This window comes from Vulpes lagopus, chromosome 2 (assembly GCF_018345385.1).
Source record: "Vulpes lagopus strain Blue_001 chromosome 2, ASM1834538v1, whole genome shotgun sequence".
Lineage (NCBI taxonomy): Eukaryota > Metazoa > Chordata > Mammalia > Carnivora > Canidae > Vulpes > Vulpes lagopus.
This window is the reverse complement of record NC_054825.1, coordinates 7207137-7232407: the sequence shown is the minus strand read 5'-3', so window position 1 is coordinate 7232407 and position 25271 is coordinate 7207137. Positions and strand designations below refer to the sequence as shown.

At 53.9% G+C, this 25271-nt stretch overlaps 1 protein-coding gene across 4 annotated transcripts in view; it reads right to left on the bottom strand.

The window, feature by feature from the left end:
* The window catches only part of FAM53B (family with sequence similarity 53 member B), a 144622-nt gene that overhangs the window by 62554 nt on the left and 56797 nt on the right, over positions 1-25271 (bottom strand). For all 4 annotated transcript variants that reach the window (XM_041743500.1, XM_041743499.1, XM_041743502.1 and 1 more), the window contains exons 2-3: positions 9018-9282; positions 568-622 (exon numbers count right to left, since the gene is read on the bottom strand). In XM_041743500.1, the coding sequence (XP_041599434.1) occupies positions 568-622; positions 9018-9095 (133 nt within the window). In that variant the 5' untranslated portion in view covers positions 9096-9282. The remainder of the gene's footprint in view (positions 1-567; positions 623-9017; positions 9283-25271) is intronic.

The following is a 25271-nucleotide window of genomic DNA, read 5'->3' as shown; positions in this document are numbered from 1 at the left end:
CAACTCGGAATTACAGATTCATTAAACTGTGTGGAATAGTCAACTAGCGCACTGGGGAAATGATGGCAGTTAGGACTACTCAGTGAAATGAGAAAAAAGATTTTTTTTTTTTTGTACAAAATGTTATACAGTCGTATGTTCATCATAGACGAACTACAGCTATGTAAAAAATTCAAAAAAACATAAAAACACACCAAAATATTAACAGGAGTTATCACTAGGCATTGGAGCTACCAGAGATTCTTATTTTATGCTTTACACTGTGGCACATTTTCTGAATTTATAAAAGTGAACGTGATTACCTTAGTAACCAGACAGAAAGTCTCAACATTATGGCTGGAGGGGACATTCGTGAGCCGTACCCCAGTGCCCACCCGCTCCCTCCGCCCCACGGCCCCGGTGCCACTCCAGCACCCCAGGACCGAAACGGTTCGAGCACAGAGGAGAGTCCCCACTGCTGTTCTTTGTGCCTGTGTCCAGAAAGGGCTGCCAGCGTCTCACCTGGAGGACTCAGGCCCTGATGGAAGGACTAGAGAAGGACTCTTCACAGCGACCTCGGTTACTCACCCATAATTCCACAAGAGAAAAGTGTCGGTCCTTGACTCATCTTCTTTGGCGTGTGCTGAAAACAACCAGAAAAGCTATTCACTCTTCAAGTCATAAGAAGCACGTTTGCACCTGATTCCTCGCTACAGTCACAATTAAAGGGGTAACTGCCTTTTGCCAACGTCAGATTAGGGAAAGGAGAAAAAAGTATTACAAGAGGCAACATCTGCCCACGATTAGACCTGGACTCCCTGTCCCAAGTCTCCAGTGAGTAATGGAGTCAATCAAGTTAATGGCTTCAAAAAACACACGAGGAAGCCCCACGACTTCTGACACTTGGGGATTTTTCCACGTGAACGAGGTGGAGGAGGGTGCAAGAGGAGGCATGATACACACACGGTTCACCAAGCTGGGCTGCAGAGAGGCCTCCCCACGGCCCGAGCTGGGAGAGGACGGGGCCTCGTGATGACAGGAAGAGCCCCCAGGGAGGAGCAGAGGCCCATCTGCCACCCTCAACTCCTTCCGATCCCCTAAGACACCAGGAGAACAGCTCTTCTTCCTCTACACAGAAGCACCAGGTAAAGCTCAAGCGGGTGGCCCTCTGCTGTGCAAGCTGCTTCGCCGCTACGAGGAGGCCACTCAGGCACCCTCTCTGAACTGAAACAGAAACTCAAAGGTTATGTTTGGTCTCAGCGGCGAGCGATGGCTCTTGAACTCCTTGGCACTGTATTTCAATGGCTTCCCGTCCCGCCGTAAGCATTCCACATCTCCCCTCAAGCCCTGCATCTAGCCTCAGCGAACGCTATGGCCACTGGGAGAAAAACAGGCCAGTGGCGCCTACAAGGGCCCCAAGACCAGGCCCAGTTCCATGGCTACACAGTAACCTGAGCACAGAACATTCCAGACTCCCCTGTGCTGGCTGAGGCATGGGTCTGTTCTGACCTGTGGTGAGGAGGAGACTGTGCCCACTGAGGCCCCAGGAAGGATGGTCTGCCACAAGTATTCCTAAGACTCCTTCCTTCCTTCCTTCCTTCCTTCCTTCCTTCCTTCCTTCCTTCATTTCCTTCCTTTCCTTTCCTTTCCTTCCTTCCTTCCTTCCTTCCTTCCTTCCTTCCTTCCTCCATTTCCTTCCTTTCCTTCCTTCCTTTCCTTTTCTTTCCTTTCCTTTTCCTTCCTTCCTTCCTTCCTTCCTTGACCCACTCACGAGTACTGGTAATTATTCACATGCAGGCCGCACTAGGGGTTGAGCACGTGTCGGTGAAGGAAGCTCTCGGTCCCGGAGGAGTCAGCCTGTCCTACAGGACTCCCAACTTCTGAGAGGAGACCCAAATAACAGGGACACACAGGCATCCAGTCTGAGAAATGGGCGGGAACCCAGGCCCTGGGGCTTTAAGACCTGAAAGGAGGAGGGCGGAGCTGACTCGGAACACCTGGCCCACTCAGATAAAAGGGCGGCAAGTGCCCCAGCTCCCCCACCCCTGTCCCCAGCTCCCCAATTCAGAGACCTTTGCCCTCAGTCAGCTATGTGTTCATCCAATCAGGTTATTAAAGGTCCATCCTGCCTAGCCTGGGGCACGGAGGGGAAGGTTGCCTGCCTCGGCCCTCGGGAAGCTCCCATTTCAGGGAGGACACAGTCATACAGACAAACCATTACACCACCAAGAGTGTGGGACGGAGAGGAGAGGACCCAGGCCCAGGGTGCTGGGGCATGGGAGGCCAGGGCCGGCTTCCTGGGAGGGCACCGGAGCAGGTGCTCGAGGACCAGAAGTCTACAAGGAGCAATGGGGCCAGGGAAGCCATCTCTGGTACCCCCTCCTCGGTTTAAAACAATCCTTATATTTTCAGGACAGGCTGCCCTCCTGGATTCCACGATGACTTTAACCATCCAACCTACAGTCATCCAGGGGGATATCTGGAAAGAGGTAAAGATGGCTGTATCTGCCTCTCTCCCAAATGACTTGGTTAACACAGCAAGATGCACACAGAAAGCCCACACCAAAGTCACCAAATGGACAGTTGGTGACAAAGGCTCAAGAGCCTTGCCTCCAGGCAGCACAGTCCACGGATGCCAGGCAGGCCCTGCTCCAACCAGGGGGAGGGTTCGGAGACAGAAGTCGGGCTGGGCCTATGCCAGGGGCCTTGCCTGCCCAGGGAGACAACTCCCGACAGCTCAGGAGCACCTTACTGGCAAAGCAAACACCCACTGGGGAACCAGAGCCCCCACCCCAGCCTTGGGTTGAGGGGGCAGGTGGCAAAGCAAGCCAAGGCTGGCAGCCCACAGAAACCCAAACCAGGACTGGGCCGGGCAAAGCAGAAGAGAGCAAGAACCCCGGAGCGGCCTGTCTGCTATGCTGGCACACAGACGCCACTGAGGAGAGGGTTGGGGTTTACAGACAACAGGAAGCAAGCCGGTGAGCCAGGCTGCTGACTGGTCAGGAGAGCACCGCTCACTGGGCTTTTCCTTACACAAAGCTGGCGTGTTCCAGACAGAGGCGCACATTGGGGCCCTCCAGATCCGGGCCCTCCCAGGGACTGCTGACACCTGTGTGGGTGCCAGAGAGGCTGGGGTCCGGGCCTACAGAGGGAAGCCACTGGGCCGGGCCACAGGGGCTCATGCACCCTTGCTCAGTCATTTGTTCGCTCAGCAAGGATTTACCCTTGCTGGCTGCAGACGGTTCATCTCCCGGGTAGAGAACACACACTTGGAACAAGAGTGCTTCTCACTGCCCCCGCGGCCCTGCTCAGAGCCACCACCACCCTTCCTCCACAGAGGGGCCAAACCGGCCTCCTAACTGGTCCCCGGCCTGTACCCTGGGCCCACTGTCCATCCTCCGTCCAGAACCCACAGAGGCCAGCCGACATTGCTCTTCTGCTTACGACTCTCCGACGACTCCCCACGGCAACGAGAATGGAACCTGGCCACCCCTCTCCCCACAGCCACCAGGCCTGAAGGAGCCAAGCCGGGTGCAGGAGACAGGCACACCCGCTGCCACCTCAGGTCTCTCTGCAAAACCCCCTCGTGTCACTCCAGCCACCTTCCCTGACCATCCCAGCTGAAGGGCGCCCTCCCCACCCACGCTTTTCTCCACAAGGCCGTGCTGAGTGTTCACACCGCCTGCACTGGATCCTCGGCTGCTGTGCTTATTATTCTCTGCCCCTGAGAATGAAGCTTCTTAAGGCTGCCATCTTGTCCCAGCACAGAATAGGTGCCACGTGACTATCTGGTGACCGACAGCTATGGCCACCTGTCTGCCCAAGCTTGTCTTGCTCCTGCTGCCACTCACCCAGCAAATGCAGGGCCAGTGGAAACAGACTTTCACTGGGCAGAACTTGCCACCTCCCCAAATCACTGGGCTCATGCCAAGTTGAAACCTGGTGGAGAAGGGGAGAGAGCACCAGCTGGACAGTTGGGGGCCAGCGCCAGGCGGGCCCAGGCTCCTCGTGTGGCCTGACTCTGCACCCCAGGGAATAAGAGGGCGGTGATCACTCACACTCAGATCTCACAGCTTGATGGAACGCCTCCTCCACGTCCCCTGTTCTCAGTGAGCCCCATTCCTGCTCTCTCACCGAGCATGTGAAAGTGCATGACCCGGTGACACAGCAGCTCTTCTGCTATCAGCACTCGACGCTTGCACTGGGACTCGACTCGTCCCTCCATCACCACACAGTGTCTTGGCAGGACTATGCCTTCATCTCTGCTGACAAGAGATGGGCACAGGACGCCAGGGTGGCCAACCAGGCCCTCTCACTCTGAGGCTCTGAGTCCTAGACTGAGGAAGAACAGGGGCTGCTTTACCCAGCAGGGGCACGGGAACCTGCCATGAGCACTTGCTTCCAAAACCCTCCAAGCAGCTCTATCCCTGCCCTTTCTGGGGCTTAATTCATTAGCTCTACCAACAGCTTCCCAGGACGTCAGGCCCAGGCATACCCTGACCACTGTCGGGTATCGCTGAGTCCAACATCAAGTTCCCTTTTGGGCTCCAGGTTGGCCAGGACCAATTTTAACCCCCAGTATGCCTAGTATATGATAAAATTCCTGCTGGTCTGTAGCATTCTGCAGCCAGCCCTTCCCAACCTTCAAACCCTCTGCACCACTGCAAGAAGGATGACCTAGCCAATCATTACGTGGCCTGTTCCCAACAGGCCCTGGGGACGCCCGGCCTCAGAGTTCCTACGACCCGGCCTTGGCTGGTGTTTGCAGAGAACAGGACAAAGAGCACAGCTCCCGTTATGTTTCTCCACTGTGATGGTTCTGTTCTCAAACCTACCCCAGGACAAGGCCTGGTCTCTTTGAGAGTCCTCAGATCACAGAAGAAGGTTCTAGAACCAGATCCTCCACAAGGAAGGCAAAAGCTGGAAATCAAATTGGGGCTTCAGGGGCCATCTGTCTGACTAAAGAAAAAAGGCCTGATTTAAATAAAGACACGATTCAGGTCTTTACTCAATGAGCAACTAGGTTAGGGCAGAGCTCATCTCTGGCCATAACCATGCTTCTTCATGACTTTGTTCTGCAGATCACTGACTACAGCCATCACATCACTTTTTCCCCATAACAGCATTATGGGGAACCACAACGCGATACCGGCAAGCTCACACTTGTGCACATGAGCGGAACAGTACCCCAGCCTCTGAAAAGGAACACAGTGACACTGTGGCAGTGGAAAGCAGAAGCCAGAGCCATGCCAACAAGAAGAGAAGCCGAGCAGGGACGAGTGCCCCTGCATACAGGCTCTCAAAGATGCCAACAGAGATAGAGCGGCGGCCCTGGCTCCCCGGGCTTCAGGGTCAGCCAAGGCCCACGAGAGGCTTTGCTTGCTCAGGGAAAAGGCCTCGGACTGCCTTGGGCCTCTGTGCACCTCTGGGTTCTAACTTCAGGCCAGCCTGGGGCCGGGCCAGCCATCCTGCCTGGGGCTGTTGAGACCAAAGCCAACTCAGGGTTGGGGAGACCCTCAGCGCCGAGGCAGTGGAGTGCAAGGCCTGGCACGGCCACAGACTCTCCTGACTGGCCAAATCACAGCCCTTGGCATGCTGATCTAACAAGAGCAAAGGCCTGCTCCCCAAAACAGTGTCGGCTGTTGTGGGAAGTATCTTGAGGTTGGGAAAAGCGAGGCAGCCTACAGCCATGCTCTACTGTCTCCCCTGGAACAGTCTCCAGACTTGACTCGAGGGCTGAGAAACTGGCTCAGGAGAGGAGGCAGGCCGGGCAGGGGAAGATGGGCACTCTGGGTACTCGGGCCCGGGAGAATGGGCCACGGCCTGAGTGTGGGCGTGCGGGAAGGGGCTGGGGAACACTGCTCCCGAGGTCAACCGTCTGGGCTGCCTTCCAGCGGCAGCAGCTAATGTTAGAACACGAGAAGGAAGAGCCCACTCCGCAGAGGAAAGCCACCAGCAGAGCAGGGGGGGCGGTGGCGGGGAAGGGGAACTAAGCACAGTCCTCACTGCTGCGTTGTGCAAGCTGGGCCAGCGCTGGGGCAGGGCGGGGGCCCTCGGCCCTCTCTCCCCAGGGCCAGGCGCCACTGGGAAAGGCAAAACGCTGAGCGCTTGTCAGTCCTTTTTTTCTGTTTTCCTACATCTCTCTTGGGACCAAGACTGGTCACTTGTCACCAGCATTTCGTTTTTGGAAAAAGAACAAGAGGGCAGCCCTGGTGGCCCAGCAGTTTGGCGCTGCCTTCAGCCCAGGGCGTGATTCTGGAGACTGGGGATCGAGTCCCACGTCAGGCTCCCTGCATGGAGCCTGCTTCTCCCTCTGCCTGTGTCTCGGCCTGTCTCTCTCTCTCTCTCTCTCTCTCTCTCTGCCTCTCACGAATAAATAAAATCTTTTTAAAAAAGATAAAGAACAAGAGACCTCAGAGGCTGGGCGGGGGCAGGGGGAGGGTCTACAGGCCTCCTTGCCCAGCGCCTCCAAGGTCACCGGGTGGCCCCCGGGGTGACCTTCACCAACAGTACTAGACTTTCTCTCCCACTGCTGTGCCTCTGGAGCCTGTTTCCCTAATTCCAAAGTGCCCTGTGATTCATGTTTTCTTTTTCAATCTGAAGCCCACCCCCTCCCCTTTCTGTTATCTTCTTAGCCTGATTAGAAAACAAAAGAGAAATGCTTTTCCATGTTCCTGTTGTTATCTTGATGGTATTTACGAGAGGATGGTGTTGCCAGTTAAGGCGGCTGAAGCAAAGCCCCCATCCGCTTCCTCCCAACCTCGCCGGCAGGGAGAGCAAATTCTCCCCTCACTTTACCCTCCCTTCCGTCTCACGGACGTCAGCCTAGACTCGGATGATCCCCAGTCCTTCTCGGCTGCTCACTGTGCACGCTTGGCCTGGAAGCCGGCCTCCCTCGACTTTCCTTCCCCCACCAGGGCTAGGAGGCCACCCTTGTGTGCTCAGGCCCTATCTCCTCCAAGAGCAGCTCAGCTGAACTGGGGCCCACATGCCCGGGACCAGTTCCACAGCCAGCGTCGGCCGGGCCGACCTGAGACAGAACTTCGTTCCGCAGCTGCTGCTGAGGCCAACAGCACGGCTGGAAGCAGGCAGGGGCCCTCCCGTGGGACCTCTGGGTGGCCCTCACCCTGGAGATGGTTCCTTTCTGGTCAGAGCTACTCCAGATGTATTCTTCTGATTGCAGCAGGTACCCGCCCCCTGCCCCCTGCTCCCCGCCCCCGCAGGAGAAAGCGGAGCAGCCCCTCCCAGCATCCCGGCACCCTCAGCCCCTCAGCGTGAACCTGAGCAGCAGCCAGAGAGGAGCTGGGGTGGCCCCTGGGCGGCAGGAACCCACGTTCACTTGCTCCACGAACGTCCCTGAGCACCTACCACGTCCCAGGCCCTGGTTTCAGGCACTGGGCACTCAACAACAAGCAAAAGAAACAAAATTCCTTAACTTCATGAAGCTCACATTTCAGGGCAGTCATTCAACAAACAAGATTGAAACGTCAGAAAGTGACAGGCGCCAAGAGTGAAGAGAGATGGGGGAAGGGCAGAAAGTATGAGGGAGGGGGCGGTTCTGGCAGAGTTCAATTTTAAGCTGCATGAACAAAGAGAGGAAAGGAGTCCTGCCAAGGGGGAGTTTCCCAAGCCACAGAAGTGCAAAGGCCCTGGGGCAGGCTCCTACTTGACATGTTGAGCAAGGAGGCCAGCATGGCTTGAGCAGAGTGAAGGGGGCAGGGGAAGTGCAGAGAAAGCAGCATGGTCACAGAGAGTCAGCACAGGGGCCTTGTGCCTCCTGACGCTTGCTCGGCCTGAGGTGGGAAGCCAGCAGAAGGCCTGAGCAGAGGAGGGACCCATCGCCTTGTAGTCCCTCTGGCTGCAGGGGGAGAACAGGCAAAGGGGCCAGAAGCAGGAGACCAGTACAACAAATTTCCAGACGAGAGAGGACAGTGGGTGGGACCAGCGTGGCAGCACTGGGGACGGAGAGAGGTCATCTATTTACAGGTATATACTCAGTGCAAACTGCAAAGGAAGACGCAATGGGCAGAGAGCTGGCCCATCTTTGCTTGTGGAGGCCCGCCAGCCCAGTGGCGGGCACACTCACGCTCGTACATAAAGGCCTCGGGTCTCCACGGCTTTCACACACTCCTGCGAGGGGCTGGAGACCCAGCCTGGCCCGTCTGCTCTCAGCCGGGTGTGAGCTTGGGCAGGGAGCCCACGCGGGTGCTAGGGTGGGCCCTCAGGAGCGGCCGTGAAGGGCGCCAGGAGGGGGGCCAGACATCGTGACCTAGGATTGACTGTCCCTGCTGACCACCAAAGTGGTAGGGTCCTGGGGACTTAGATAAGGCAAAACTCCTCCTCAGGTTTCTTTTCTTTCTTTTTTTTTTGGCCAGAGCGGGACCTCTTCCTGACCCTCGGCAGGGGAGCAGTCCCACTCACTTCTGAGGAGTAAAGAGGCTACTGTGTTCTCAGTCCGAGAAGGCCGAGCTGTCTGCCTCTCCGGCCCAGCCCATCAGGCCGCCCGTCAGGCCTGTCCTGTCACAGGACAACCTTGGGAGAAGGCAGCAGAGGGCAGCGGTCGCGGAGGCCCACCACCATGGCTGCCGACCACGCCTTGGTTCTCCATAGTCTCCCACCCAAGACATTCCTGAGGCAGCAGCTCTCGCTCTGCACTGCCCTCTGGAAGCGCCTGATCTCGGCCCCCACTCCGGCACCACCTCCCTTAGGGAAACCACCTCCCCGTACCGGGTGGAGACCACGAGGAATGTCAGTCTCAGCCTGGCAGGGGCAGCAGAAGCCCGCTTGGTATTATTTACCAGGGTGCCGGCCTTCCCTCCTCATGCGCCGGAGGACCTCTGCCAGCTACTTCTCGCCAGCACTAAGCCAGGCTCCGGGTTACTTCGCCCCACTGCCCTGGCCTGCAACATCTCCCAGAGCTCTCTGCTCCTGGGCACTCTGGACTCAGTCCACTAAGCCTGCATGGTCAGTGCACAGTCCCACCTGGACATCAGGCCTCAAAAAAGGTCATCAGAGAAACGAGGCCCATAGGTCCTTACCAGCTCAGAGCTGAAGGTCCTGCATGCTACAGAGTCAGCTCCCTGGTTGTCGAGGCTTTTACTTAGGATCATCACCATGGTAAGGACCTCAGGCGCTGGGCTCCATCCCAGGGTGGGCACGAGCCATCTTCAGTCAGGCAGACTTGGGCAGAGGTGACCTCCTGGGCACTTCCCAGGTGACTGGCATCAACAGGAACAGCTCCCAACCGGCTGCTTACGCTTGGGGAAAGGTGCTTTCAGGAAACATCCAGGTGCGCTCAACTCCCTGGAAAGACAACAGAAAGACAGAGATTCAGGAGTTGGAAGACCGGGGCGCTGAGAGAACTGCCCACGCACCCCCATGCTGGGGCCCTGCTCGGGAAAGGAACTACCTCCTGGCTAAAGGAGATGCTTTATGGCTACAAAGGTTCTCCTTCTCAGAGTCCCCCATCCTCGCCCCATGCCGGCCTTGGGGCACCCCTAAAGCCAATGCACTAATGGGTATAGCAATGGGTCTCCGTTCAGCCATGTGGCACCTTTAAGACCTATCTCAGGGTCTGGGTTGGTCACAATCTGCTATCCCCAGCGTGTACTAGAGTCATGTGACATCTTACACCCAGCTCGCTTTACAGACAGGTTCAGTATATGCCCAAGGCTGAGAGTCAGACACGCACCAACCCCACAGCCAAAACTGAAGGGACCAGCCCCCAGGCAGCCTCAGTCAGCAAGGCGACTACTGTCCTCCACCCAGTTATGAACAGAAGCGACTGAAAGAACCAGAAGGGTCCATTTCAAGGCATGGATCTCCCATCCCTGGAAGTGCCCCGTTTCAACGATAACACATTTGCAACATTGGGGGCCTCTGTAGCTTTGTTCCCTTCCCCAGACTGAGCCGTACCAAGCAAGTCACGGCGCTCGCAGGGCCTGCCCACACCACCCAGGGCTGCCAGCAGCGACGGGACCCCTCATGCCGCCATCCTGCACCTCTTCCCACGTCACCTCCCAAGCAAATGCTGAAAGAGCATAGCCCTTTGCTCAGATTTGAGAACTCGGCCTCTACGCGTTGATTTCTCCCGTTGATTTCTCCGATCCTACTTCCCCATCCCACCCCGCTGTGGTCACACCTTCAAAGAAAGTCACATGGATGCAAGGAACCTGAAGATCACCGTCACACAGTGAAAAATAATGACGATGACGGCAGAAAAGGGCAGCTCCTAATCTATAATTAAAAACAAACTGCTCAGTGCAGGAAAATGTTTTAGAATCTGCTGCTCTGTGTAAAAATTAATTGCACCCTGGTATTTACTTGCCGTCCAGATTGTAAATCATATTTTCCTGTTTACTTCGATTAGACTTTACAGTGGGTGTTATTGGAATCGCTCAATTACGGGCCAGCTGGCAGGCACAGGGAAATTACCTTCTACTGTTCTTCGAAAACAAGGTTCATCCAAAGTGCAAGAGCAGGGAAGGGGAGGGGGGAAATCAATACATTTTCAAAGGACTGGCTGTTCAGGAAGAGACCTGGTGACGGGTAGGATCCCAGGTCACACTGGAGTTTCAATACCACCTCAGTCTAGAAGCAACACGGTCTGACCAAGAGTGAGCTGCTCAAGGAAAGAATGTCAGACCACTCCTCCCAGCTCAGGCCAGAAAGCCGAGCCAGAAATGCCCGCCAGCCCCCTGGACGCTTGGCTGGGGAGCGGGGGTTGGGGGGTGCTATGGACTCTCCCTTCAAAGGGACCCTTTGTGCTGCCTCAGTGGTAGAGGTGAAGCCTACTGGCAGTCATCTTCTCTCTGGGTGTAGCCTGATTCGGTTCTGGGGCAGCTGGCCATTGGCCCAAGGCCCAGGGGTGACCTGCCCTTCCCACCCACCCCCATTTCCTTCTTCCCTAACAAGGCAAGAAGGCTTAGTGGTTACAAGCTCAAGCCCCAAGTGAAGGACACCTGGGTTGGAATCCCAGCTCTCAAAATGCACTGAGTGACCTTTACCAAGTTACTTACTCTATGAGCCTGTTTCTCTCTCCATAAAATACAGGTAACAGTGCTTCCCTGCCTCAGAAGATTCCTGTATCATCTGAAAACAGCTCAAGCCTTTTGCTTGGTGAGGAGCTCTAGCTCATGTGAGGAGGTGTGTTCAATAAACAGTAGCTACTGTCACTACTTTCATCGGGGAAACTGTAGGTCCCAATCCTTTCTCGGCAGTGGACCCCCAAGCATCTGTCTTCTCAGATTTTTTTTTTTTTTTTTTTAAAGAGGAAAGTCCATCAAATTTTTTGAAAGCTAAATTCCACCAGGATGGAACCGGCCACCCCTCTGGTAAAACAGTAGGTGGCCAGAAAGAATGATGCTGTGGGAGTCCATTGCCATGGAAACCTGTTTGGCCACTGGGATGCAGCTGATAGGCACCAAACACAAGGCAGACTGAGGGAGCAGTGCAGGCATCCTCACTCTTGCAGCTTTGCTCCCCTACAAGAGACAGGGACTCAGAGGCAGCACGCGGGGTGCATATGAAAGCACCGTAAGCTCCTGGCAACGGTGGTCAGCAAACATGGCAGGTGCCAAATGGAGAAAGGAGGTCTAGCACAATCCCTGTCCTCAGGGGTCATAGAGAGTTCTATGAGTGCAGGAGCTAGTCCACGCAAGGCAGGCAGGAGTAGTGAGCGCTGGAGCTGAGTGCCTCTGCACAGGGGGCCTCTGCTCAGGGCCCAACAACATGCAGAATTACCCATGAGAGCCCAGGAGTGGGGACAACCGAGATGCCATCCCTAGGGGACTGGGTACGCAAATCACCGTGGAACTATGGAAAGGAATGTCATGTCACTTTGGGCAGAGTTGCAACGAGGCAACTCTTACGGGGCAGATGTGAAGCCCTCTCTGAGACACAATGTGAAATGAACACAGCAAGAGGAGTACGGCCTGGTCCCAAAAGCATGCCTGCCTTATGGAAGGGACTGCAGTTCTGGAGAAGACCCTTGGATTGCAAAGCTTTGTGTGCTGCTTGAAAACGAAAGCCAGTACGTATGACACCTTTGTGGTTAAAAAGAAAATAGGCAAGATCTCAACATGAAGGAAAGGTACATGAGCAGAGGGAAGACGGTGAGCAAAGCATGGTGCCCAGACCCCTACATGGTGTGTGGGACACGGTGAGCACTCTGGGGCAGGAGCAGAGGGTATGTGGAGAAGGGAGTGCCAGGACAAGGAGCTGGAAAGACAGACACAAACCAGACCAACAGCTCTGGATGCTGACTTTATCATGTGGCCATTGGGGGCTCCCCCAGGAGCTTGGCTACTTTGATCTGTTGAAAAAGAGTGATTTTGGGGGGCCCTCTGTGATACCTAGCACAGTGCCCTGAATACAGTATGAGCTCAATACACATTTTGGAATGAAGCTAAATCGTAGAAACATCTGAAATGATCCAGGCACATTCTCAGACCTTGTGAGGCAAATCCAGACCAGCAGAGCCTGGCACAATCTGGAATTCCCTGGGATTCCTTTGATCCGTGGCATGGGTCTGGCCAAGTTCACTAAGGAATGCCAATGCCCGTCCAGAGACTTAGAGCCGAGTCTGAGAATGGGGCCAGGCAGGGACTTCTCAGGGAAAAGCTGGGAGCAAAGAGGGGAGTGGGGAGGAGGCTCAGCCTCTGAAGGGACAACTGGGAGCATGCCCCTGCCCAAGGCAGAAGGAAGTGCCCCAGAGCCACGGGTGGCATGGTGAAGGCCTCCTGGAGGCCACCTTTGGGGCACAGACGCTGCACATATGAAGAACAGCTTCTATCTACTGAGAACCTACTGTGTACCAAGTACTTTATACACAATGGCTACACAACAGGTTCATTTATCCCCATTTTACAGACAAATAAAGCAACTCACCAAGGACGTAGGGCTGATCTTACAACCGAACCCAAGTGGGCCAGCTCCCAGGGATATGCTTTCCACCGAAGTCCACCCAGAGCAGGGCCCCTGCCCCTCACCTGCTCCCCCAACCTAAGCGCATCCTTCAAAAGCCCACTCAAGCCACTACCATACGACCCAGTGAGTGGTCTCCCTGGCATTTACCCCAGAGACACGCAAACTTATATCCACACAATAACCTTCACAGTGCCTTTACTCACAACAGCCCAAACCAAGAAACAACCCGGATGTCCTTCAAGGGGCAAATGCTTAAACAAACTGTGGCACAGGTCCACCGTGGAATACTGCTCGGTATTAAAGAGGAATGAACTATTGACACCTACTTGGATGATTCTCCAGAGAATTATGCAGAGGGAAACCACCCCAATCCCCACGCGGTAACCATAGCATAACTCCATTCACAGGACATGCCTGAAATGGCAAAGTGACAGAAATGAAGACTAGATGAGGGGGACCCAGGGCTGGAGATGAGGGTTCGGGCTGGGGATATGGGAGCAGGAAGGGGGTGGGCATGGTGATGAGAAAGCAGCAGGAGGGACCCTCGTGAGGATGGGGATGTCTGTACCTCAACTGTGTCTGTGTCCATTTCCTGCTTGTGATCCCCAACTATAGTTCTGCTAGATGTCACTACTGGGGAACACTGACTAAATGGCAGACAGGATTTTGATTATTTTATACAACTACATGTGTATTTACAACACTCTCAAAATTTAAAAAGCCCATTTGATCTGTGCATTTATCAAAATTCGTAGAACTATAGAATGAATTGTACTGTAGGTGAATATAAATTTTTTTTAAGATTTTATTTATTCATGAGAGAAAGAGAGAGAGAGAGGAAGAGACACAGGCAGAGGGAGAAGCAGGCTCCATGCAGGGAGCATGATTCGGGACTCGATCCCAGGACCCCGGGATCACACCCTGGCCAAAGGTAGATGCTCAACCGCTGAGTCACCCAGGCGTCCCCGTGCCCATATTTATGCAGTAAGTCAGACTCCCTGCGCGGTGCTCATGGCAGATGGAGGGCCTCGCACCCCACCTCCATACACATCTGGGGTACCACTGTCCACAGGAGGAAGGGTCTCCTCCTGGCAGGTGCCCGGTCTATTTAGGGGCATGGATGCTCTCTGGCTCCAACCCCAGGAGCCTCCACTCAGTGATTCACCTTCTCCAGCATTTCCATTGAAAGAACAAAAAGCAAAGTCAAACTTTCTCCTGACCCATGATCCCATTTCCCCGACCAACCTACTGTTGCCCGGGTGCAGAGGGCTCCACTGGCCCCCCAAGGGTGCATTTACCTAAAGACAGCCCTGACCCCCCACCCCAGCACTTATGCCCAGAACCAGGCCTGCAGGGTGGAACATCACACACAGGTGTCATAGGGCACCGGGTGACACTGCCCACCATCGGCAAGAAGCCCCAGATGCAGCATCACAGCACCTCAGCCTCCCACCTCCCTCTATAACCCACCAAACCCGCCAGGCATACTCTTGGCCTCAACCTCCTGCCTCCCTGAGCATCAACTACAGGCTGGGCTCTTCTCACTTAATCTCTCAGGTTCCTATAAATGGACAACTGTTAGGAGAACTCCCATTTTCCAGATAAGAAGACTGAGACTCCAGGAAACCATCTCCAACATTTGCCTAAGATCCTACAGCTAGTGAGTAGGGCAAGATGTGAATCCAGGGTCTGCCTCTCCAGCTTTGATCCCTCACACGCGTCTTCCCTAACATGAGACTTTCTTGCTTTTGTCCCACAGTCTTCAATGTGCCTTCATCCGTTTGCACCCCCTGAACCCAGCTGTCTGACACCACTGTGGTCAGAGACTCTCGGCTCCTGGCCACCAGGAACCCTGCCTGTGTGCTAAATGAATTTACACATGCAAACAAGTTTTGTAGACTCTAAAATTCTATATAACTCTTAAGTAGCTTAAAGGAGTTTACCAAATGCTTCTGTAATGCACTTTGAAGGGTTACCCCTTAAAAAGAAACTGACCACACTGGGAATTGCCAAGACAAACTTTTCCTCCTTTTAAAGAGTATCTATATCCTGTGTTTACTACTTGCACAAGTTAGTTTTATAGCAGAAGACTATCTCGCCCCCCTAAACACAGCACTCATAGAGCAAAATCTAAACAGGACCTTGGCCACAGACAGTGACTTTCCTGACGGCTCAAGCAAGTCATTCCTCAGCGCTTCCACTTCCCCTCCCATCAGGCAGAGGAAATGGGAGGAAAACAGCCCCATTCTACAAGGTCTGCAGGAAGGGCGCATGCGTTTTTAGACTTTCCTAACTTCAGCTGTGGGTGTGACCAAAGCAGTCTGGGGACAAGACCCAGAAGCAAATTTAGGAACATGTGGAGAAGTGCACCTTCCCATGGGTTGTGTCTCTTGCCGCCAACAAACCGCTCGGAAGGTGGACAGGGGAGCCGAATCCTGGGGGCAGCAGGCTCCTGTTGGCCAAACAAAGGAATCGAACCTTCCCAGGGTGGCCCTCTGCTTGCAGTCTCTCTACCCAAGTCCTCAGAGTCTGAAGGATGAACGTGAAAGACTGCAGGAACTTCACCAGTCCATCCTCTCCCAGACCCAGCTAATGCTGGAAAGAGGGCCCAGAGGCTGAGTCAGGGGACCCAGGGCTGCAGGGTGTGCACCCCCGGGGCTGCAATGAACTCCCTCGGTCCAGGTTCCCAGGCCTGCAAGTCCTCCTGAAGGATAACTCAGGACAGACAGCTTTGCCTCCACCACCTCCAACACACATGCAGACAACCAGAGGCAAAGGAGCCTCTTTAGCCAAGAGGGTACCCCCACGGACGTGCGCAATACCAAATCCTGCTGCCTTAAGGGAATTCCACAGTAGGAGCAGAACCCAGGGGAAATGACATGTTGTTTTCACCATTTTTCTAGTGTCTTCTTGGTCTGTATTTGCAGAAATAGAAGGTAACACAGAGTCTACCTTCTAGCAGAGTGTGAATAAAGTAAGAATAGCCATGGCAACAGCATTGGAGTCTCCGCTGAGGGCATCCTCAGAGTGTCCCTCTGGGTGAGCGCTGTTGCTATTCCGTTTTACAGAGCAACAGATGGAGGCACCAGACAGACTGGGTGACCTAGGTCACCCAGGTGTGAAGGACAGAACAAGGACTCCAGCCACATATGCTGAACTCCAAAATCTTTGTCTTAACCACTGACTCTTCTATTCCAGGATCTGTAAATTCATCATAATTACCCTTCAAGTGAAGTATTTGATTTCTCAGTTAGACTGACCAAATGCTGAAGCACAGATGCTAGGTTTACAATACACCCCTTCTCTCTACAGCTCATCCTGAGGTATCCCAGGCTGCACACCAACCTTCTGGAAGCTAATGCTGACACACAGCATGAGGGGTTCCACTGCAAGCAGGGAGTGGGGAGGTAAGAGGGCATCCTGGAGAGGGTGAGTGGAACATAAAGTCCTTACTTTCTATCCTCACCATATAGTTGGGCAGCTGTGAAGTGCTCCCAGGCCTGGCTTCTTTCTACACCAGCTGGAATCGAGACCTGTCCACTATCTCTCTGGGCCTCTGCCTCCAACCACCTCTCCACCACGGCCATCCCGCCCTCCCCTCCACATGCAGTCTGGGTATGGGCCTGCCTCAGTCATCCTCTGGTCTCAGCATAGAGCCTGTCACAGCAGGAACCTGACATCCAGGTCTGTCGGCAAAGTCAACAAAACTGGAGGAGAAAACTGGATCTCTGTCCGGAAGCCACAGGGCCACGCAGCTCAGTCCCAGATGAGCTGTAGAACCCAGGGTGAGCTACGTGATTTTGCTAAGCTCTCTTTCATCCTTGGTAATCTGTAAGAAGTGATCCTTGTCCTGCCCACTGAGGGTGGAAGGTTAAGGAGGTGAGACTATGTAAGGTGAGGGCTTATGAAGAATGTCCCTACGGGCACTCAAGTCCTCAGGCAAGCACCATTCCAAGCAGAATGCAGGCCTTGACTAAATGCTTGTGGCTAACAAAGATCATGTCTTCACAGCAGGAGCTGCTGGGGGCAGGAAGCAGGCTTGTGAATCCTCCGAGCCCCTCACTCCCAGGATGGCACTGCTGGATGTTCACATCCGTGACTGATTTTCACTCACTGGGGGTTCCCTGGTTGCACAAAATGGGGGAAGAAACCAGGCTACCAGAGGCAAAAGGACCTAAAGCCTCACAGCTGACATGTGCCTGCATCACACTCCCAGGGGGAGAAGAAGTATGTTCTTGCGGCAAAAACCAAGCACCTGCTCACCCAACCCTTACTCGGCACCCGAGAGTAAGGTGTGCCCTCAGGGGTGTTTTCTTTGTAGCTGAGAAGAATATACCCTTCCTGTCCTTGTCCTTCAGGTGGTCAAAGGCCACCAAAGGTCCACATCTGGAAAAGGCCTGGCAGTCACATTACCTACCTAGAGAGGAACCCACCCCCATGTCCTTGGCTGAATAAAGTCACCCAAGCTCTTTTATGAGACTGTCTTACTGAAGGGAAAAAACAAAACAAAACAAAACAGTCAAATGAGCCACTGAACCACATCAGGATTCTGTTCTCTGGGACTTCACAGTCACTCTCGGTGTTGCAGGGATTTTCTGGGGTTTTAAGCAAATAGCATTTCGAGAGGAGGGGAGTGGCATTATTCAGGGACATGAAAGTGTCGAGACCCAGAGCCAAAACAAATCTGAACATGGGAACGAGACAGCCGGTGTTGCTTCTTGAAACCAAAGCCAGCTGCATGCATGACTTGTCAGGAGCTCATTTATCAATGAGAAACAACCGACAGACAAATTTCCTATGAGCACTCCGGTAATTCTCACTACCGTTCATGTCATTTTAACCCACCAAACACCACGAGATTCGAGTGTGCTATGGCCTAGAACTTGCTGAGCAAACTCAAAAGGAAGGAAATGCGGGACCAGGGGTAGGGAGGGGAAGAGAACCAGTACTTACTGAGCACAGAGCCAGACAACCACCTTCGCCTCCAAACCAGGGTGAGAAGGGCAGAGAACACAGGATGGTGAGACACAAGCAAGGGCCCCAAAAGATAATCTGAAATGTTAAGCCACTTAGCCTAAGACGACCATGACCTATTCTTCAGTCAGACCTATTTACAAGTACAGCGAATTTAATCAAACCATGAGGAAAAACCAAAAGAGGTAGACAGTAAAAAAATAAATATACAGATTTTTAGCATAATCAAAAGTAGAGAAGCCCAACAAGAGGCAGTGTGGTCCAGGGAGAGCCGGCAGGGTTCAGTAAATGTGGGCTCTGGCGCTGGCTCTGTTCCTGAGCAGCTCTGCCTGGTGGCCAAGCCACTCTCCCTCTCTGGGCCCCCTCCTGTCCAATGGAAGCGTGGGCCAGAGGAGCTCCATTTCTGACTGGTGAGCATCTACGTGCAGCCACTAGCCAGGTCACTGTGGCCTCTCTGAGGCTTGGTGTCCTTGCCTGTGACATGCAAATGGGAACTCTGGGTGTGTAAAGAGTCTCAACAACAGATCTGAAAGGTGTATGAGCTGTGAGAAAGGACGGTTAAGAGCTGATGGCACCCATCCTGGAGCAACTGCTATGGTGGGCTGTGTGCAGGCCAACCTTCCTGGTCCTGCTCAACAGGACAACAGCAAAGGCCAATTCCTTACTAGCTGCCATCAGGAGCCTCAACTGTGATTTCCCATGCAACAAAGTGGGAAGCAAGAAGCCATCCTGACATTCTGCTCTGTTGGCGATCTTGGGGTCAGGCAACGCCTGGTCACTCGAGGCTGGGGGAGGTGGGGTTACAGAACCAGCCCCTCTCTCTTACAGCAGAGACAGGACCGTTGTGCAAGTTCATTTTCCAAGCTCAGTCCTTAAGCACACAGGGGCGCTTTTGGTGTCTTTCACGGGTACTGAGTTCTGAATTAGGAGTTTCTTGGGAGGCCCAGGAAGTTAATTATTCGACAGTTTTCACAACTTTGCCCCCCTCCTCTGCAACAAAAATATTCTCTTCCTTTCTAAAATATTTATGGACTTTCGGGGTCCACAGACAGCTACATTCTCCTGCTCCTGTGATATGAGCCATCCCCAGCCTGGGCTACACACGTGGCTTTCATGCTAGCGTGGCTCCAGAAGCTCCAGGGACAGGAAGAAGCATTCCAGCTCCAACCCTGGCTGCAGCCCAGGGCTACTCTCACAGAATTGCCAGGTCACTGTGCAGAGGGATCGTAATCACTCTGCAGCTGGCACTTGGGACATAGCTGAGAGGGCAGGGATCTCTTTATCTCAGGGGCCGGAGGGCTCAAAACAGTATCACAAGTATCACAGTGAGACACTGGAAGTGACGTAGGAGGGACCAAAAGGCTGCAGCAGAACTGGTAGAGACGCGAGAACCGCTAGGTTTCCCATCTGCCACCCACTCAGAGATCACACCCTGACCTCATCTTCCATACAGGACTTCACCTTCCTGATCTGACTGAGTCATATCTACCAACCTATTTTACAGGGTCTGGTGCAGAAATTAATCAGACAGGCAACAATCTACACTAAGCCTTCCGCCTTCTCCCCTCTATCCCCTTCATATGGCAAGCTCCACCATGCATTCAAGACCAGCATCATCCGCCAAACCAAACTTGAGAGACTTAGCTGCCTGACGGATCTGTTGTAACGACAGGTACACCTGAACTCCATGGCTCCTCTCAGGACAAATCCCCAAAGCCACCTCTCTGGCACCTCCCAGGGTGGGGCTTCTAAAGGGCACGACAAACCCTATGAAGCTCATTCTGGCATGGGCTGCAGCCATGATGGGGGCAAGGAGCGCTATCTGTGTAACAACAGCCATGTGTCTGCAGGAGGGCCAGACAGAGAATGAGTCTCTTTCCCGTGAGAAGGGCTTCGCTGAGGTCCTGATGCAAAGCAAAGCCAGGGCATCTAATTCCAAATTACTTAGAACTGGCTGTGGAATGAATACAAAGAGCTTGGGGAGCAGCTGCTTACTAGGTCTCGAGGCCCTTTTTTATTTTCTGGCAGGACGTGGGTGCAGGAGCAGGGCGGGGAACCTCATTTATAACCCCACCTCCACTTCCTTCTAAGCACTCTGGATGTGACACCAGGACCTCCTTGTGCTGAGGGCAAAGGCCTTGAGGAGCTGAAGAGGAGAAGACAGAGCCAACCAGGTTCCCCTGGCTTCAAGGAAAGGTGCCTTAGAAGCCTGCTGAGCCATTCCAGAGCCTTCCAGATGGCCCTGAGACTCCAAGGGTCCTGAAAGAGTTGACCCACCACCTGAAGGTGAGCACACCATCCTTCTCATCAGAAAGGGCTCCAAAGGAAACAGGTTCACTCCAGTGTCTGTCCACAGAGTGCCTGAAAAACTGCCAAGTGCAACAGCTGCGGCTATGCTGGTCTTACTGTCACTGTCCCCAACCCAGAGCCACCAGAACCGGATGTGGGTGCCGGTCCGCCTGGCTCTATGGAAGCCCATCTCAGTGAGTCAGCAGCCGAACTCCAGAACCAGGCCTTGGGGCACCTCCCTAAGCCAGCACGAGGTGGCCTTAGGCTTGTGTGAAGGGCCTGGCCCTGCTCAGGAACTTCGTCTGGACGAGTTATCAAATGCACAAGAACAGGAGAGCTACCCATGAACCCAGCAGTGCTCCCAACCAGGGGGAAGATGAGGGGAGGTGGCCAGAGATTAGCAATGTCCTCAGAGTCGGAAATAATAATAAAGAAAACAAAGCTGTCAGACCACATTAGGGGATGGGATCAGGATGGGGGAAACTTAACAGGTACTGCGCAGAGGCCAGCATGTTGGCAGCAAAACAAGTTTCGGGCACTCTCGATGAAGAGCTAACAGCAGGCTCTCATCCCTGAAAAGCTGGATGGGATCAGGGTTGTATCTGACATCCAGCAAGCCCTCACTGAGCGCTGCAGAGGTGATGGGAGGGGCTGAAGGCACAGGTCCTCCTCCCAAGGAAATGAAAGCTATTAACAACTGATGCATGAGTCAAATAAAAAGCAAAATAAAATACACTAAGAAGCAGAGCACATTTTAAAAAACAAGTAACATGACGACATAATCGGGCCTTCTAAAGTTCAGAAACTGGCATCGCAACTTTATGGGCTAAGTGTAAAGCTTATGCAGGGGTCTCTCCCCGCTGCACCCTGGCCAGTTCTCTGCCTGGGCAGACTCTTGTTCACTTCAATTATTAATAAACCAACAAAACATTTACTAGAGCCATGATATTCATGAAGCACAAAGCCCAGCAAGTGCCCGGAAGTGGCCTCTATGTCCACAGACCCCACCAGATGGGGCTGGCGAAGCTGCTCTGTGGGCTGCTTCCCGGCCCAGGCCGCTGTCGATTGCAGGAGGGTCTGAGACTGGCACAGGTGCCCAAGAGGCAGTCTCTCTGGGTGCCACTGACCACAGCCCTGTGCAGGCCGTTCTTCACGAGCCCAGATGAACCCTCCATCACAGAGGTGTCACTGAGGGCAGGCAGCAAAGGAATAAAAACAGTTCCTCCCCCAAACCCTCAGAAAAACCCAATTTAAAACTCACTTGCCTCCCACAAAGAGGAATGAGTCAACCTCCAGAGAGATGAACCTAACACATATCATGGGCCGAGTCCCCAGGCCATTCTATTGCCCTTGTGCTACATGAGCATAAAGTACCAAATGAATCTACCCCATAGATAGTCCGGCTCGTGTGCAGGAAAACACCCGCCTCTGGTGCCGCCAAGATGGGAAGCGACCTAACAGCCCAACAGTAGGGGTAAAGTAAATAAATGCCAAAACATCCATCAGAGGACAAAATGCAGCTTTTCAAACAGTCAAGAGCTGTTTGATACATATTGTTAGCAAATCATCTTCCAGTCTAGTTGAGGGAAAAAGCAAAACCAGAGCAGTGGACATCATCAGCTCCCATTTGGGTAAAACCACATAAATAATTCCAGTGACACAGAAGTCTCTGGAAAGACGCAAAAAGAAACATCAGTGGTCTTTAAGGAGGGAAAGCAGGTAGCTTGCAACAGAAGTGAGAAGAGACTCCTCAAGGAACACCTTTTTGGGGACGCCTGGGTGGCTCAGTGGTTGAGCATCTGCCTTCACCTCAGGGCGTGATCCTGGGATCAGGGATCCAGTCCCACATCAGGCTCCTTCCAGGGTATCTGCTTTTTCCTCTGCCCGTGTCTCTGCCTCTCTCTGTGTCTCTCACGAATGAATGAATAAAATTCACGGGTCCACCCTTAGTCCCCTGAGTCCCTGGCACCTGCCACAAAGAGCTACTTGGGAAATGTTTGCTGAACCAAAAAAAAAAAAAAAAAAAAAAAAACCACGCATTCGCCACATTAAGTCTCAATTCTCCTCGTGCCAAAAGCTACTGAAACCTCTCTCGCTTGTGGGGTTTCCCTCAGCTATCACAATTGTGTTGTTAACACTAATTCGAGGCATTACACCTCTCGGTCCACAGAGGGGCTGGGCTCAATGCGGTCTGGGTTCCACAGCATGGGAGCACCCGCGGAATCTGCAGTCAGCACAACACCCCTTATCTGACAACCTCGCACCTCCTGGGGAACCGGCGAATGCTCATCAGAGCCTCTGCCAGGGCCCCTGTGCCCGCGGCAGCCCTTCTCCCAGAGGATTCTCAGAAACGTCTGCCCGAGACCCTTCCCTAGGCTTTGTCCTCCACATTCTGCTTCTAAGAGAGAGGACTGGCCACCTTCGAGGCTTGCTGGGAGGCAGTACTTCCAGGGCCCCCCCGGGGGGCCAGTGTCTCCTGGGAGCCTGCACGGTGAGCAAAGGAAGGGCAGAGGGGCAGGATCGTCCAAGAGAAGCTGAATGTGTGTGGGACACTGAGCTCCTAAACACAAGAGGATGTTAGTTTAACAGGCAAATCCCATGCACGCCCTGTGCCGTGCCTCTTCTGTCCGATTTCTTCATGGTATCAGTCCAACGCCCCCTGGACCAGCTGTGCCAGGGACTGAGGGAGGAAGACGAAGGGACCCAACCAAGTTCACACAACCCACCGAGCTTCAAGCACACATGCCACAAGGCACAAGAGGTGCCTGAACATGATGAACACCACAGAACAGAGGAGTGGGCTCTAATCCCAAATCGGGGGGTAAATTCTGAGCAGATGTCCTGCAGGAGGTGGCCTGAGTGCCGGACCTTAACAGATGGGTAGGAGTTCCACAGCCAAAGAAGGAGCGCAGACATCCCAAGAGGAGGCTAGTAAGTACACGTCCAACACCCCAGCAAGCCGGGCAGCACATGTCCAGCTGCTGCCACTGCCCCTCATAAGCCCAGGAAGGTGGGGGCTCTCCACTGAGGGTGGCCCCGGGCCGCCACCCACCTGCCTGCCCTGCCCCTGCCCAGCCTCCACCTCACTCTGACTCCTCTGAGCTCTCAGGAGTCAGCCCTACCATACCTGTCCTGCTCTCCCCTTTGCCGGTAAGAACACCAGGCAAAGGCGCTGAGCCACAAGGGACACCGGCTGGTGGTTTACTTAGCTGAACAAAGTCAGGGGGCTCAGGGGGTCTCGACGGGATATCCCAAACCTCCTCCCTTCACGAAATGACAGCATAAAGATACAAGCTGCACAACAGTTATTTCTCTCTGCCACTGTACCAGCAGCCCCTGCGCTGACCCACGCAGCTAACCCAGAATGCCAACACACAATACGATAATTGTGCTCACTCTTGGGAAGGGGGAGTGGCCACGCACAACCCCATATGAGAATGTCACAATCGTCTCGGACTCCCGAGTTACAAATATGTGCTCAAGGCATGTGCTGAGCACGCGCTCACCACGTGTTTACGCGGCTATGAAAGCACAAAAGCACAAGGGCCAATGTGCTTCAGCTGCCGGGGCCTGGCCTGGGGATGGCGGGGGACCAGGGTAACGAGCAAGGACTCAGAAAAACACCACAGAAACGCTGCATTCAAAACCATGACTGCTTTATTGTTCCCGAGTTTTTAAAACAGCAGGAGTGGAAGGGGGACACTACACAACAGAACCGCAAGGAAAGCTGCAAAGCTTGGCAAAACCAGCAACCAACGTCCCCCTCCTAGGCAGTCCGACTCAAGCTTAAAACATGCAACAAGCAGTGATCTCAGGCTCACCCTGGACAACTGGAACCAAAAACGAGATGAAATCAATCTTTGCAGGCAGTCGACAACTAGACAACTCAGACCTGTCCAACCACGGGCTGGCCGTATGGATGCAGGCACACGAGCTCCTAGCTCTGGACCTCGGTTTCCCCGGTTTGTAGCAAGTTCTCGTTCACTTTCGGCAGCCCAGACTAGCTCCTCCTCTGTTGTCAGATAAGAGGAAGGACAGATGAGAGCGGCTACCTCTGGGCACTCTCATGCCCCCTGCCAGCTCCCATCAGGCCACGGGGACACTGATTTCAGGGCACCCTAGACAAAGGGCACCTCGGCCAGGGACCGGCTCTGGGGAAGCACCGGAGAGCACAAACAGCAGGAAGGACAGCACCCTCTGTTTGCCCCACAGGGTGCAACTAAGGCAGGGTCATCCAGGATCTCTGTGCCGGTTATTAGCTCAACCTGACAGGGGCCCTGCTTCGGCAAGAACGGGTAAAACCAACCTGAGAAACCAAAGTTCAAAACCCAGAATAACCGGCATTGCCCTCCTTTGGCATCAAGGGTTCCAGACCAGGAGGGGATGGATGGCAGGGGTGGACAGTGGGTGGCTTGCTGTAGGACAAAGAATGACCTACACGTAGGAAATGAATGTTTAACTACAACCATGAAGGTCTGAAGACAAATGGCCCCCACGAACACGGCAGGTGTCTTAGTCTGCTCGGGCTGCCGTCACAGAGCGCCACGAACTGGGTGGCATATAAACAGCAGCCATTTTTTCCGCACAGTTCTGGAAACTGGTAAGTCCAAGACCATGGTGCCAGCAGATTCACCGTCCTCTCAGTGTCCTCACGCAGCAGGGCAGATGAGGGCTCTCAGAGACTCTTCTATCAGGGCGCTGAGCCCATCCATGAGGACTCCACTGTCGTGACCTGGTCACCCACCGACCTCCCCAAAGGCCCCAGCTCCTAACACCATCATCTTGGTTTCAACGTACAAATTTGGGGGGAGGGGGATACGCACACTTGGTCCATAGCAACTAGAGGTGAAAACTCTTTGGGCACTGAGGGTTAGGTTTCCCAGAAAATAAGATGCAAAGCTTTATAGCCATACCTCCGCGCAGTGCAAAAATAAAAAGGAAAATTAGGCTCAAGAGCTGCCAAGGGCAGGCATTCAAGTCGCTAGCTGGGACCTGTTTGCTGAGCTAACCCACACCCTTGCTGAGGTAAACACGAGAGCGTGTGCCACCCGCTCCCACGGTGTGGTTCTAGAGCAGTGCTTCTCCAAGTGTGGTCCCTGGAC